The sequence below is a fragment of the Sminthopsis crassicaudata genome, chromosome 5, assembly GCF_048593235.1.
Source record: "Sminthopsis crassicaudata isolate SCR6 chromosome 5, ASM4859323v1, whole genome shotgun sequence".
Classification (NCBI taxonomy): domain Eukaryota; kingdom Metazoa; phylum Chordata; class Mammalia; order Dasyuromorphia; family Dasyuridae; genus Sminthopsis; species Sminthopsis crassicaudata.
Window position 1 is genome coordinate 103208223 of NC_133621.1, and position 13276 is coordinate 103221498.

Here is a 13276-nt window from a genome sequence, read left to right on the forward strand (position 1 = left end):
AACCGAGCCGAGAACTAGCCAGCAATGGCGCTGGAGTTTTTCCGCAGGGGCTCTCCAGCCTCTGTTGATCTTTTGTCTTGTGCGCTTTGGGCGCAGGGGAGAGTTTTGTCTGTGGGCGATACAGAAACATCCTGGTAATGTTTTAACAAACCACTCTACGAGAAAAATTGCTATCGACACATTTATTAGCATTTGCCAAATTCTGAGGTAGAAAACTGAGATTTTAACTTCAAGAGCCAGTCGGAGCTGGTTCCAGCACTTTTCTGGGAGGGGAGCAAAGCGCCTTTCCTTGGGGCTTCTCCGCATCCCTCTGGCCCGGGAAGAGGGTGATGGGAGGCAGCTCGCGGAAATGGCTGCACCATCCGCCACATCTCACTCTGCTGGGGCGGGCTACCAGCCTCTCCTGCAGCTCTCTACAGCCGCTTCTTCCTGCTCCTTCTATAATCCCTATTACTTACTGCCCCTCCCTTTAGTCTACCCAATTTATCATTCATAGTAGAGGAGATTCCCCCCAGTCGTCCATCTAGAAGTAAAGAAGGCATTGAGCTGTACAATCTTGGACTTGAATTCATCAGTGACCTGGGTCCAGGCTGCTAACTCCAGGCGAGTGAGCAACCTTCATCCAACGTTAGTTTCCCATTATATGAAATGGGGATAATGATTTGCATGGTATGGAGTCGCAGTAAGTGGAACAGTATCCTCGGGACTCAGCTCGCACGGCACTGAGCGTCTAGTAGCTCAATGAATGCTTTTTGACATGACTGTTAAGTTCTTAGGTGACAAGCACTAGGCTAATACAGACAAGTAAAGTCAATGGCATTGATTAAATGCTCACGATGCAGCCAGGTAGTGTGCTAAGCTTTCATTCTAATGAATGAAACTACTGCACAAAGCAGAGTGGTGGTGAAGGACTAGAGTTTGTTACTGAAAGTGAAAAGGGATAGTGTGGGAGGCCGTGGGGAGCTCATCGGGAGCAGTGGCAGAACTAAGAGACGGTAGTTCTCAGATGTGATCATGGCCTCAGAACTAGAGAGCAGAGAGAGGAATGCTCTTTAGTAAGTAGGTGCCTGAAGGAGTGAAAGAAGTACGGCAAGCTATTTCTTGCAAAACTAGCCATTACTACATCGGCAGAGGGAGTTGTTTCACTAAGAGTTGTCTAAACCAATGGTAGAACACTTAATATGCTGCTCTCTACTTAAGGGCTTAGAAAATCATATGTTCCATTGTATTCCAATTTATTTATTTTCCAATTGCATTTTAATATAGTTGAGTGCGCCTTAATGTGTGCATGCCCTATGTTTTACACGTCTGACCTCTACTAATGACATTATACTTGGTCCAAAATAGAAATACCTGTAGGAACCCTTCAGAAAGTAGTTATGAAGAACAAATGAAATAAGTACATAAAAGGTAATATGTTTCATAATAAAGAAAAAAAAGTAGGGGAAATTTAGGGCCATCTTGGTAAAGGCCTAGAAAGTTTAAGTAGGCCATGAATGTATTAAGAACATAGCAAGTTGAATTGGCCTCTAGGGGCCATTTGATAAAAGGATACTTATGTAAGAGTGAATTTGTAACTGTCCCATTCAGGTTTTCGATTGATATCTTAACTAGGTGAGAAAATGGCTCAGTCAATAAAAGAACTTAGACTGGGGTTCTTAGTCATTTTTGTGTCATGACAGTCTTTGGCATTCTTTGGTAGCCTGGGGAACTTTATTCTTAGAATAATATTTTTAAATGCATAAAATGAAAGTATTATGAAGAAAACATTATATTGAAATACACTGTACTTTAAAAATAAGTTCAGGAATCCCAGGTTAAGAATCCCTGACTTAGACCAAGTGTAAAAATCTTTGAAAGATGAAGTAAAACGACATCAGACAAGATAACCTGATATAAAGTGAAGAGACTAGACTCAGAACTAAAGGAGCTCAGCACAGAGAATCTATTTTAACTAAAAGAAAGTTCTTGAACATCCCATGAATGTGAGCTCTAAGTTGTCCCTTTGTACTAAGTTTGAGGCCACTTTCCCCTCATGTATGTATTTGTGGGAAAAGTATATCACAGTATTTTGGATAAATATTTAGTTGTTTAACTACAGGCAAATCAGTTAACCTTTATATCAATTTTTAGTTTCCCATTATGTGAAATAGGGATAATTTTTTGTGGCATGGAGTTGAAATGAGTAAGTGAAAAAGCATATCCTTAGGATTTAGCACAGTATCCAGCATCTACCTAACATGGGGATCTGTAGGGCCTGGAGGCATATGGCAAGTCTTAGAGGATCTTAGGTCCTCTAGCTCATCAAAAGAAATGAAATTGCTGATTTCCATCTCATTCAAAATGAATGATCAGTTGAGCAGCCTAGGCAACAAGGAAGATAAAGGAGTAGGGTACTCATATGCCTGGCCATTGCTGATAGTGTAGGAACAGCCTAGCCAGGGGAGTAAGGCAAGGGGGTTGGGGGAGAAGAGGACAGAGTACATCCCAATAATGGTGGCTCATCTCATCTTCTGGTCTTCTGAGATGGGTTCTATGGCAGAGCCAAGGAAAGAAGACAATGGGATAAGACCAGAGAGGTAAGGCATCCATGCTGGTAGTGGCTTTTCCCATTACCTGGCCTTCTGGTTTGGATTTTGTGATAGAAGAAAAGAGATTCCAGCTCGCTGGACATCATGGTAGACTTCCAATGACTGGTCATGAGTACATGTCCTGCCTAGAGGTAAACCTGAGCTTGAGTCTGTAAAACCTCAAGTAAAATCAGGCATCTTCAGGATACAGGGTGGGAAGGATGTGAAAAAAGAGAACCTGGCCTCCCTCGAATTGGAGCTCAGGTTGTTTCTCTAATTTTCCTATTACTTTGAGGTATCACCATCCTCTCATCAGTCACACAGACTTGCAACTTAGATGTCATCCTTACTTCTCACTCTAACCCTCCAAATCCAGTCCCTCAATGTTCTGTCAATTCTGCCTTAACGTTTCTTGTATATTCCCCATTTTAGAAACCTTCATCTCCTCTGTGTTACAAAATCTAGCAAGACTATCTTGTCTCTCTCATAAGACACTCCATTTATCTCTAGGCATATTTTTTGTGTCCTATCCCTGGAATATACTGCCTCATTTCTGTCTTCCTAGTTTCAAGTCCCTTCCAAAAGAATCCTTTCCTGATCTTCTCCCTACTACCTTCCCTTTTCTACAATTTATAGTATTCTAGTACCAGGTGTCAGTATTACTACAGAGTCATTAAAGTTAACAATAGCTCCCATTTATATAGCACTTTAATGTTTATAAAGTGCTTTTCTTTCAAGAACCTGAAGAGATAAGTGGTATGTTTTATTATCCCCACATTTTTACAGATGAGAAATTGAAGTGTCGAGGTCATGTAACTTGTCATATAGCTAGTTGGTATAGTAAGTTTTTTGATTATAAGCCTTTATAAAGGGCAAACTTTGAATTTTGGGACTCCTGTAATTCTGTGTCTATTGTCCTGCATGATTTTTTCAACTCCTCAAAACAAGATAGCCCTTGCTGTACCCTCCTTTTCTGTAGTGTTCTTCTCCCCTTAAATTGTGAACTACTTGAAAGTGGAACTGTCTTTTTAGTGCTTAGCACTTTGTAGACACTGACAAATATTAATTGGATTGGATTAGAACCTCCAGCATAGAGATAACTCTTTTGTTGAGAATTGATAAAATCTCAAAAACAAATCTTCACAGAAAAGAGGACCCAGGAACAAGTAAGTACCTTCTAAGTGCCAGGCACTGGGCTAAGGACTTTATAGATATTTCATTTGACTTGATGTGATTAGTGGTCATGAGCTGGATGAAAATCTCAAAAAGGAGAAAAAAAAGATCAAGTAGGCCAAAGACTAATGGAGAGTCTTTTCTCAAGAAAACAAAAAGTCAAAGAGAAGGTGTTAATCTACAATGTTAAAGGCTGCAAAGAGGTCAAGAAGGAGGAAGACTGAGCCTTGGTGATTACGAGACTTAGTAACTTTGGAATCAGCCGTTTTGGTTGAAAGACGAGGTTGGAAACTAAACTGTGGACAGTGAAGGAGAGAATGAGAAGAAGGAAAGTGGAAGCCCAATTATAAATGGTTTTCTCAAGGAAATCTACCACAATATGGTACAGGCATGGACAAGAGGAGGTTTTTTGAAGATGAGAAATAGGGGTATATTTGTAGAGAGTAGAGAACAGCCAGCAGACAAGGAGTGATTTTAGAAGGGACAATATACTGAAGAACACAGGATGGAATGAGATCGTTTGGACATGTAGCTTTGGCAAGTGAGTGAAGTGAAATGAAGGGATGAAAAGAGAACGCTAGGTAAATGATCTGTCTCTCTAGTGAAAGATGAGGCAAGATTCCCTGCTGAAAGGGCGAGGGAGAGCAAAGGATGGGAGATAGTGATTTAGAAAAAGATACTGTAATGAGTGGGATAGTGGATTAAATTAGGAAAGTCTGAAAGGACTGCCTTGATTCAGATAGTCTGCAGGTGAGGTAACATAGTAGGCCAAGTCAGTGTGGCTTTGTGATAGTTTTTTTTCCACATTGGCTCAGATGCATGAGAGTAAGAACAAAGGCAACAAAGTGGGAGTAATCTAATCCATGGCTGAGGCATGAGAAGGCAAGATCATGATAAAATAAAGGAGGAAGGGATTCGAGAAAAAAGGACTATGTAGAGTTGAGCTGGTTCACCCAGTAGTAGATAAGTGTGGACTGATGAAAAAGAGCTGAGGAGTGAAAGAATTGGTTTCAGAGCTTCATTTTGAAGGTTTGGAGTTGCAAGGTAGAGGGAGAGATGGGATAATAGATTGTGATCAGATTAAGAGAATTTCAGAGTTCATTAATGTAAGAGTAAAACACTTAATGGGTGATGGGGACCATCGTCCTGTGTAGCTGTAGTGGAATGGAGGAGGGAATCATGCGAGGAACTGAGAGTTTGGGTGTTTGAAGGAGCCTCAGTATATATGTGGAAGTCTCCTATGAGGGCACGAATCAGGGAGGAAAGAGTGACTAAACTCACTGAAGAAAGGAGTGTCCTAGAGATAATTGATAAGAACTAGAATCTTGATAAGTACGTATTTAGTGAAATTCAAAGAAAGAGAACAAAGCCCAATCCCCTCATTTTAACATGTAAGAAATTGAAGCACACAGTTGAAGTGATTCTCAAGTCTCAAGTAATTGGACAAATATTTGAACACAGGTTCAATCTTTCTACTGTTATGTTCAATTATCTGAAAGCTAGCACATATGTAATGAGCCCCTCTGAAACTGACAGCTCTTTCAAATTTCTCTTTTAATGATGCAATCCTTATGCCACAGCTCACATCAAGGCCCTTATATATCTCGTCTTGCCTACTTTAAGCCTATTTCTTTTAAAATCCATTTATTTATTTACAAAACACATGCATGGGTAATTTTTCCAACATTGCAAAACCTTTTGTTCCAAATTTTCCCTTCCTTCCTCCCATTCCCCTCCTTAGCTGGCAGGTAGATCAATACATGTTAAATATATTAAAATACATGTTAGATCCAGTATATGTATACATATTTATACAGTTATTTTGCTGCATAAGAAAAATCAAATCAAGAAGGAAAAGAAAAACTAAGAAAACAAAATGCAAGCAAACAACAGAGAGAGTGAGAATGCTGGTTTGAATCCTCTCATGTTGAAGAGAGCCATGTCCATCAGAATTAATCATTGTGTAGTCTTCTTATTGCCATGTATAATGATCTCCTGGTTCTGCTCATCTCACTCAGCATCAGTTCATGTAAGTCTTTCCAGGCCTCTCTGAAATCATCCTGGTGGTGGTTTCTTACAGAACAATAATATTCTATAACATTCATATACCATAATTGTCATTCTCCAGTTAATGGGCATCCACTCAGTTTCCAGTTTCTTGCCACTACAAAAAGCCTAATTTTTTTTTAGGCAGAGTTTAACAGTATTAATCATCTAGTGACCAGTTTGTCTACCTATTCAGGTTAAGATCTAGTAAGAGACATATATCAAAAATGACAGATGCTTTAGGGGATGAAGAAAAACAGGCAAAGTTATGAACTAATCATTCTAGAGAAAAATTTGGAACTATGCCCAAAGAGTAATGTGTTCATACCTTCTAACCTAGCAATACCATTATCAGGTCTATATCTCAAACATTTAAAAAAAGGAAACAAGCCTATATTCACACACACACACACACACACACACACACACACACACACACACACACACACACACACACACAAAATCTCAACTCTTTGTGGTGGCAAAAAATTTCCATTTTTTGGATTTCCATTGATTGGGGAATGGCTGAATAAGTTGTAGCAAATGATTATGATAGGATGTTACGATGTTATAGGAACTGATAAGGGGAGTAATTTCAGAAAAAAAACCGCATAAATCTATATGAACAGATGCAAAGTGAAAAGATCCAGATCATTGTGTACAATTACAGCAATACTGTAAAGATGATCAACTGTGAAAGACTTGGCTACTCCATTCAGTTCAGTGATCCAAGACAGTTCCAAAGGTCTTGTGATAAAAAAAAAAAAAATGCTATCTGCCTTTAGAGAGAGACGTGATAAACTTTTAGTCCAGACTAAATGGTAACTTTTTTGTTTTATATTTTTGTAATGTGGCTACTATGGAAATGTTTTCCGTGACTTCATATATCTAATTTATATCATTTTACTTACCTTTACAGTGTAGAGGGAAGGGTGGGAGAAAGAAAATGTAGAACTCAAAATGTTAAGATAAAAGAATGTTTAAAATGAATTGAGTTTTAAAAGATCTAATGAGAGTGCAATAATATAATTACTCACCAGGTGGCAATATATTGAAAGCATTTTACCCAGTCTCCTCAGTTTTTCTCCACAAGTGTGAAGAGTAGCCTTTCTAAATGGACAGTTAATAGCTACTAAGTATGTAAATGTCTAGGATGTTTTCACTGCTAAGCCTTTATTTTGACTGCAGTGGCAGCACTAAAAGAATCAGCTTGTTGGCAGGGTGCAAAATTAATATTTGAAATGAGGCGAGATGTGACTCTAAAGGAAAAAATGGGGTACAGAGCTAGATTCCCAGTTGGGAAGATTTGGATTCAAGTCTGACTGACCTCTACCAGATACTATGGGAATGAAAGATAAAACATTAAACACTATGTGTCATCAACAGTGCTAAGTATGAAAATATAAAAAAGGCAAGATCTTGTCCTCAGAGCTTCCATTCTAATGTAAGACAAAAGCTATCTGGGACCTGGAAGTATATGTTGAGGGTGGGGAATGATTCCACATGGGGGTATGTGCCTAGAGGCAAAGAAATGGAGGCTAGGAAGAAGCTTGGTTCCTGGCAAGATGACTACCCACCTAGCAAATCCCTGAGTTTCTGGGACGAAATTCAAGGTTTCAATGAGAGGTCATTGAAGAGATTAAGGATGATGGCTGATCCCTTAACCTTTCAATGCCTCTAGAGAACTTATTTTTTTAAAAATTCTGAATTTACAAATAACGAACATTTCTAAATATTAAAAAAACAATTGTACAAATCTCTAATAAAGTTCTAAGCACATCTTGCATTTTAAAAATAAATTCAACAGTTTTAAAGCTGTCCTGCTTGTATCTCCTTTCAAACTTTGTCCTGTTCTCTCTGCATTGTTTAAAAAACATTTTTGGTTTCACTATAATTTGCCTTTTTCTCCTTTCCAAATCCCACATCTTCCCTTGCCAAGTAAAAATAAAATCATATAACAAATACAAGCAATTAAGTCCATGAATTGGCCATATATGTAAATAATTAACTGCCTGACTTGTGGTCTAGTGTGCTTGTGTTTTTGGTACCTCACCCACAATTATAGGTGTGGGTACCATAGGAACATGTTTCTCTAGAATAAGATGATGACTCCCAACGATTGGAAAGAATTTCCATGAAAGTGAAATTCTTTGACTCAATTAGCCTGCTTCCTGGCTTTGAACTTGATCTTAGAGCTAGACTTTATACATTTCAGGAGGGAAGGTTTGGGCTGGTCTGTTGCCCAAGTTTTCAAGTATTGACCATTGTTTTTGTTATTATAGAATCCGAGACAGCATAGGATGGGGCACTGCAAACTTTCAGTGCTCCCATAGTGGTCTGCTCTGAGGCAAAATCTGATAGATGTTCTAATCTGACTTCTGCAATTTTCTGACTTGAGCAATAAAAGACTTGATGGATTCAGCTATTTGGGAAGTTCTGCTAGTATTGTAGGGACCCCTTTTTTATAGGATTTCTGCACTAATTCTATAGGTTTCAGATTAGGCTAGAAGCTAGAACTGAGAATTTGTTCTGCTTCTGGGATTTGAAACACTCCTGCTCATTTCTTAACTTGGTCTTCATAAGTAACACAGGCCTGACTATTTACTCTGGTACTATTCTTAATCTGCCATGAATCTGACCCTAAACTGGATACTGAAAGAAAGTTGCCAGTTGGCATCTATTCTTGAAGATAGATTTGGGACCTGGTCTTGAGTGGGTACATGGCCTCTACTAGGATGCTCTGTAAGGTACATTTCTAACCAGAAATCATCTCTAGAGTTCATAGACTGACCTCTCTCCTGATGCTGACCTGGGCTGGAAAAATGATTTACTGTGATTTTGGATTCAGAATGGAGTCTTTTTGAGATCTGTTTGGAAGAATTGGGTGGGGAAGATTTTGACAAACTTCTTCCAGATAATCACCTCATCTTGATTCTGTCTTCTATATCTTTCTCTCCACTTGTAGGTCTTGAACCAAAATACCCAAATTCCAGATTTGGACACAAATGGGATAAAAGATGAAGCATGAAGGATAAGATTTAAGCCACAGGGAGTAGAATTGCCAGTGAAATCAAGACTACAATTTACTGAAGGTCCAGGAGCTTCCTTGACATATCTCACCACCATATAGCAACCATTCTCTAATTTCAGTTGCTTTTTCCAAGAAAAAAAATTTGTGCCTTTTAAAGTAGATTACTAAGACTATGACTTAACCAAGTCACAAAACTACTTCTATCCCCACAATCATCATGTATTTCTTGCGCAGGTTCTTTAATATGCAGTGGAGGGGAAGAGGCAGAGGCTTTTGATGATACATAGTCTCCCATTCTCACAAGACCCAATAAAAGTACTAAAATATAAATCAAATAATGAACTTTAATTAAGACATACCACAATGGAATGCAATAATCTCAAGGTACAAAAATAATTAAAAGACTTTCCTTTTCTATTTGAATATGCCATAATGCCTGTACAAGGATATATATTCTGATACTATACAATATAAATATTTATTCTTGGGCCTAGACAACTCTTTCTTCTATCCCAGATAAGAGCAATGATTGCTCAATTTGCCACAGTCCTTTTTCTAGAATTTCTCAAATAATTTTACAAGTTACTATCCTTAGTAGGCACAACAATGAATGGTTCACTTAATGCAAATCTCACTTTGAATTATATTCTTAAGATTTTAAAGCCTTAATATTTCTTTCAAGATTATTTTTTAAAGTTTAAAATCTTTTTTTGGGGGAGGGGCATGTGTTCCTGAAAAAAAAAAATCTGAACTAATCTTTAGATCTAATGTGGGTTTGCTCTCAATGGACAAGTCATTCTAGCAAGAATTACACCTTGGAAACAAGGCAATTAGCTATTGACTGGAAGAAAAATTTTATTTCCATCAGCAATGAAAAAGGATTCCATTTTAGTCTCTCTTTAAAAAGTATTTCCTTACATTCAGGTGAGGTAAAGATTAGAAAAGTAACTAAACATTAAGATTCAAGATTCAAGTTTTGTCCAGACAGGCTCTGGATAGTGCCTTAAATGGTGAGAAGTAGTTACACAATATGATGCAAAAGAAAAGGTGTTTATATGATTTGTGTGGCTTGATTTTTAAAATTTAAGTTGAATTAGAAGAGCCTACTAATTTTTATGGGTAATCAAAATTGACTCATATAGCAAAAGCCATAATGATAATAAAATTAAAAGATGAATGCCAGCCCTATGGAGAGCTGTGGCTATACCTCCATGGGGTAGAAGCCTGAAGGGAATGTTTTTGCTAGCTATCTCCCTGGCAGCTGAGAGTTCTCACTGCTAGTATGTTCCCATCCCCCTTGGAACCAAGGTAGAAAGATGGGGGTTTGGTGGGTGGGTCCTTCTTCCCTACTGCCCCACTCATGGAGGGGCCTGGATAGATACCTTCCTCTATCCTGGTCATCACAAAGAGCTAACTAAAAGTTCCTTTCATGTTTCCTCCACTTGGCTTCATCCTACTCATTTCCTCTGGGTTTTGGCTTTGGGTTATGAGCCCAAGGACTGCCTCATCCTGGATCAGTGTTGGCTTCATGAGAAGTCCTAAAACACTGAGGATATCCTCAGTAGAGATCTGTACAATCAGCAATCCATGACTTGAATCAAATTCCTACAATATTATTAAAGACATAATTATATAAAGCATCATTTTTATGATGTGATATTAGTTCAATGAGATGGGCTATGAGAGATGCCCATATGACTTGATATGAAAGCATCTTTGCTGTTTATATGGGGGTAGTAAGGAAATGTGAATATTTTTAGAGATGATAGACTCAGAGCTTCCTAGAAATACATACTTCTTTAAAAATAAAGATCTTTTTCCTCTGTTAAATTCAATCTCTTAAAAGGGTAATTTATGCAAAACTAAGTTTAGTTTAATAATGTTTGGGCTTAATGAAGGAGGGCATTGTCATTCAAAACTTAATGCAGGCACTATTAGACACTGCTCTTTAAGATGCCAGAGATGTTTCATTTATAAAGCTTTCTATGTGAAATCAAGCAGACATAAAATGTGAGTGACCATAAAATCAAATAATCAAGTGAGAGTCAATCAATGACCTAGAAGCCAGAAATTATTGCAGTAAGGAGACAGTACCATGGAACTCTATTGTGGTAGAGATAGAAAGTAGCTCATACTTTCTCTTTAAAGTAAGTTTATGTTACACAGATTGACTTGAGTTCTTTGAAAGGCACCAATAAAGTTTAAGGTATTATTGCTATTATGACTTCACAGGGGCCATAATGCATACTATGGCACTCTGCTCCATCAGAAAGCTCAGTCTAAATATGTGGTTCATTGATCTTCAAGACAAATGGAACACAGGAAGAAAATATCCATAAAGATAGTATCCATCCTGCCCTCCACATCAAAACTAAACTTTTTTTTCTCCCAACGAGATATTTGGTTCTCTTGAACTTGACCATGATGACAATGATCTCAGACAGGAACTCTGTTTTCTTTGGCCCACTTCTTCATGATGCGAATTATGTACTCTACCTGAGTATTACCAGTACTTCTCAGTAGATGCAACACCTCTCGAAGAGTTTCTCTAAGAAAATGATATGAAAGGAAAAAAGTTTAAATTTCTACATTCTGTCCCCATATGTGCTACCTTTTTCTCTAGATCAAAGCTTCTGAAACTGTAACTGAATGTCTCAAAATATCAAATTATTTATCAAGTTTGAAAATCATTGAACATGCTCTATGTCCTGCAGTATGAAAACATTCCACCAAGATTTAATTATTTTTAAAAATATGCTAAAGTATAAATTAGGTACAATATATGTATACTCGTCCAAACAGTTGTTTACAAAAAAAATAGGATTTTGAGATAGTGTACAATTACCCTGTGAAGGAAAATAAAAAATGCAGGTGGACAAAAATAGAGGGATTGGGAATTCTATGTAGCAGTTCATAGTCATCTCCCAGAGTTCTTTTGCTGGGTATAGCTGCTTCAGTTCATTACTGCTCTATTGGAACTGATTTGATTCATCTCATTGTTGAAGAGGGCCACATCCATCAGAATTGATCTTCATATAATATTGTTGTTGAAGTATATAATGATCTCTTGGTCCTGCTCATTTCACTCAGCACAAGATTTAATTCTTTATGTAAAAATAATTAAGCACATCTATCTCATTAGTATATAAATTTGCTTTTGTCTTTAATAAATGATAAAATTAAATATATATATATATATATACACTAAAGAATTGTTTTAAAATAAATTTCTTTTATGATTTACTATCAGCAAATGTTTGATTTGTATACTTATTTTATATACCTACATACCTGGGGGTCAAGTCAAAATTTTCACTGAAAAGGGGTCAAGAATGGGAAAAGTTTAAGAAGCTCTGCTCTAGAGTCACAAGTTTTTTTTTTTAACTCTTGCTCTGGCTTGAAGAGGTAAGGCAGTAGCTATCAGTCCTGCCCCTTTTGGGATAGTCATAGTTCAGACAGCAAGATGCAATCTTTACCAGGGCTTCTCAACCTCTCTGCACTGCAAACACTATGCTCTAAGACCTAGTCATGTAAAATGTACAGAAATGTAGAAGCTATTTTTACTTATGTGAAGCTATTTGACTGGCTTTCTTAATCAAATGGCCACAGTTCTCTTTCTAAAAAGATTATAATATAAAAGCAATATGCCTATTTGGTGATTTAGCCAAATTTTTCATATGATGGGTAATGATTACTTTATAAACTTAAGTGAACAGATTACATACTTGGGTTCTCTGCCAGCTAATATCATTTGAAAAATGCCCACACAGGCTCCCCGTTTGCCTTCCCAGTATTCAGGGTTGGGATCCAATCTTTCCAGGACATCAAAGGCTTTGGCTGAATAGTAAAACTGGCCCATCTGAACAAAATACAAACAAAAGTGTTAAAGCCAAAAGTTTGCATACAAAGTGATTTTTTTGAAAAGGAGGAATTTTATGCATTAGATAAGCAAGTGATGATACTTATGCATCATTCTTCCCTACACAGAAGGATAATTGCTTCACTTCTACATACATTTTATCAAAAGAAGAAAAAAAATCAAAATTTTAGTACAGTAAGTACTAGTTTTCTAAGATAGAATTTTACTTTCTACTCTACATGCATGAAGTTGCAATTTTGAAATCCCAGATTTCCAACAGACATTTAGTCTGTTAAGTCTCCTGTTCACAGAAGTGCTTGGTAAATTAGTATCCATTCCTTAGTGTACAGTCACATAAATTTAAAAGTTTTCAAGGCATAGAGCTAATGTCAATATGTACACAAAATCATGGTTATCAACAGTATACAGCTGGAGTACTCCTTGAACAATTATTACTGTGCTACAGGAACCTTGAAAGCCTTGCATTGTTTTTGTTACACTTGGGAACAAATGCACAAAGCTACTATTAGAAGTTCACTATATATATTCTTGATTTCTCATACTATTTTCTAGAGTAGTTATTTAAATTTTTTTCAC

General features: G+C 37.3%; 2 protein-coding genes and 1 long non-coding RNA gene across 4 annotated transcripts in view; 1 reads left to right on the forward strand and 2 right to left on the reverse strand.

Annotated features, from left to right (window-relative positions):
• LOC141543007 (uncharacterized) lies at positions 1–9150 on the forward strand. The gene is made up of 2 exons (XR_012482295.1): positions 1–134; positions 8755–9150. It is a non-coding gene; the product is annotated as an uncharacterized LOC141543007 (long non-coding RNA).
• The window catches only part of LOC141543004 (intraflagellar transport protein 56-like), a 49490-nt gene continuing 45360 nt past the window's right edge, over positions 9147–13276 (reverse strand). Inside the window, exons 17-18 of one of the 2 annotated variants that reach the window (XM_074267785.1) lie at positions 12546–12679; positions 9147–11368 (exon numbers count right to left, since the gene is read on the reverse strand). The gene's annotated coding sequence lies outside the window, so the exon portion shown is untranslated. The remainder of the gene's footprint in view (positions 11369–12545; positions 12680–13276) is intronic. The other variant, XM_074267788.1, reaches the window with a different exon arrangement.
• LOC141543005 (intraflagellar transport protein 56) overlaps positions 10927–13276 on the reverse strand; it is an 18252-nt gene continuing 15902 nt past the window's right edge. Inside the window, exons 8-9 of the mRNA XM_074267790.1 lie at positions 12546–12679; positions 10927–11368 (exon numbers count right to left, since the gene is read on the reverse strand). Of these exons, the coding sequence (XP_074123891.1) occupies positions 11257–11368; positions 12546–12679 (246 nt within the window). The 3' untranslated portion in view covers positions 10927–11256. The remainder of the gene's footprint in view (positions 11369–12545; positions 12680–13276) is intronic.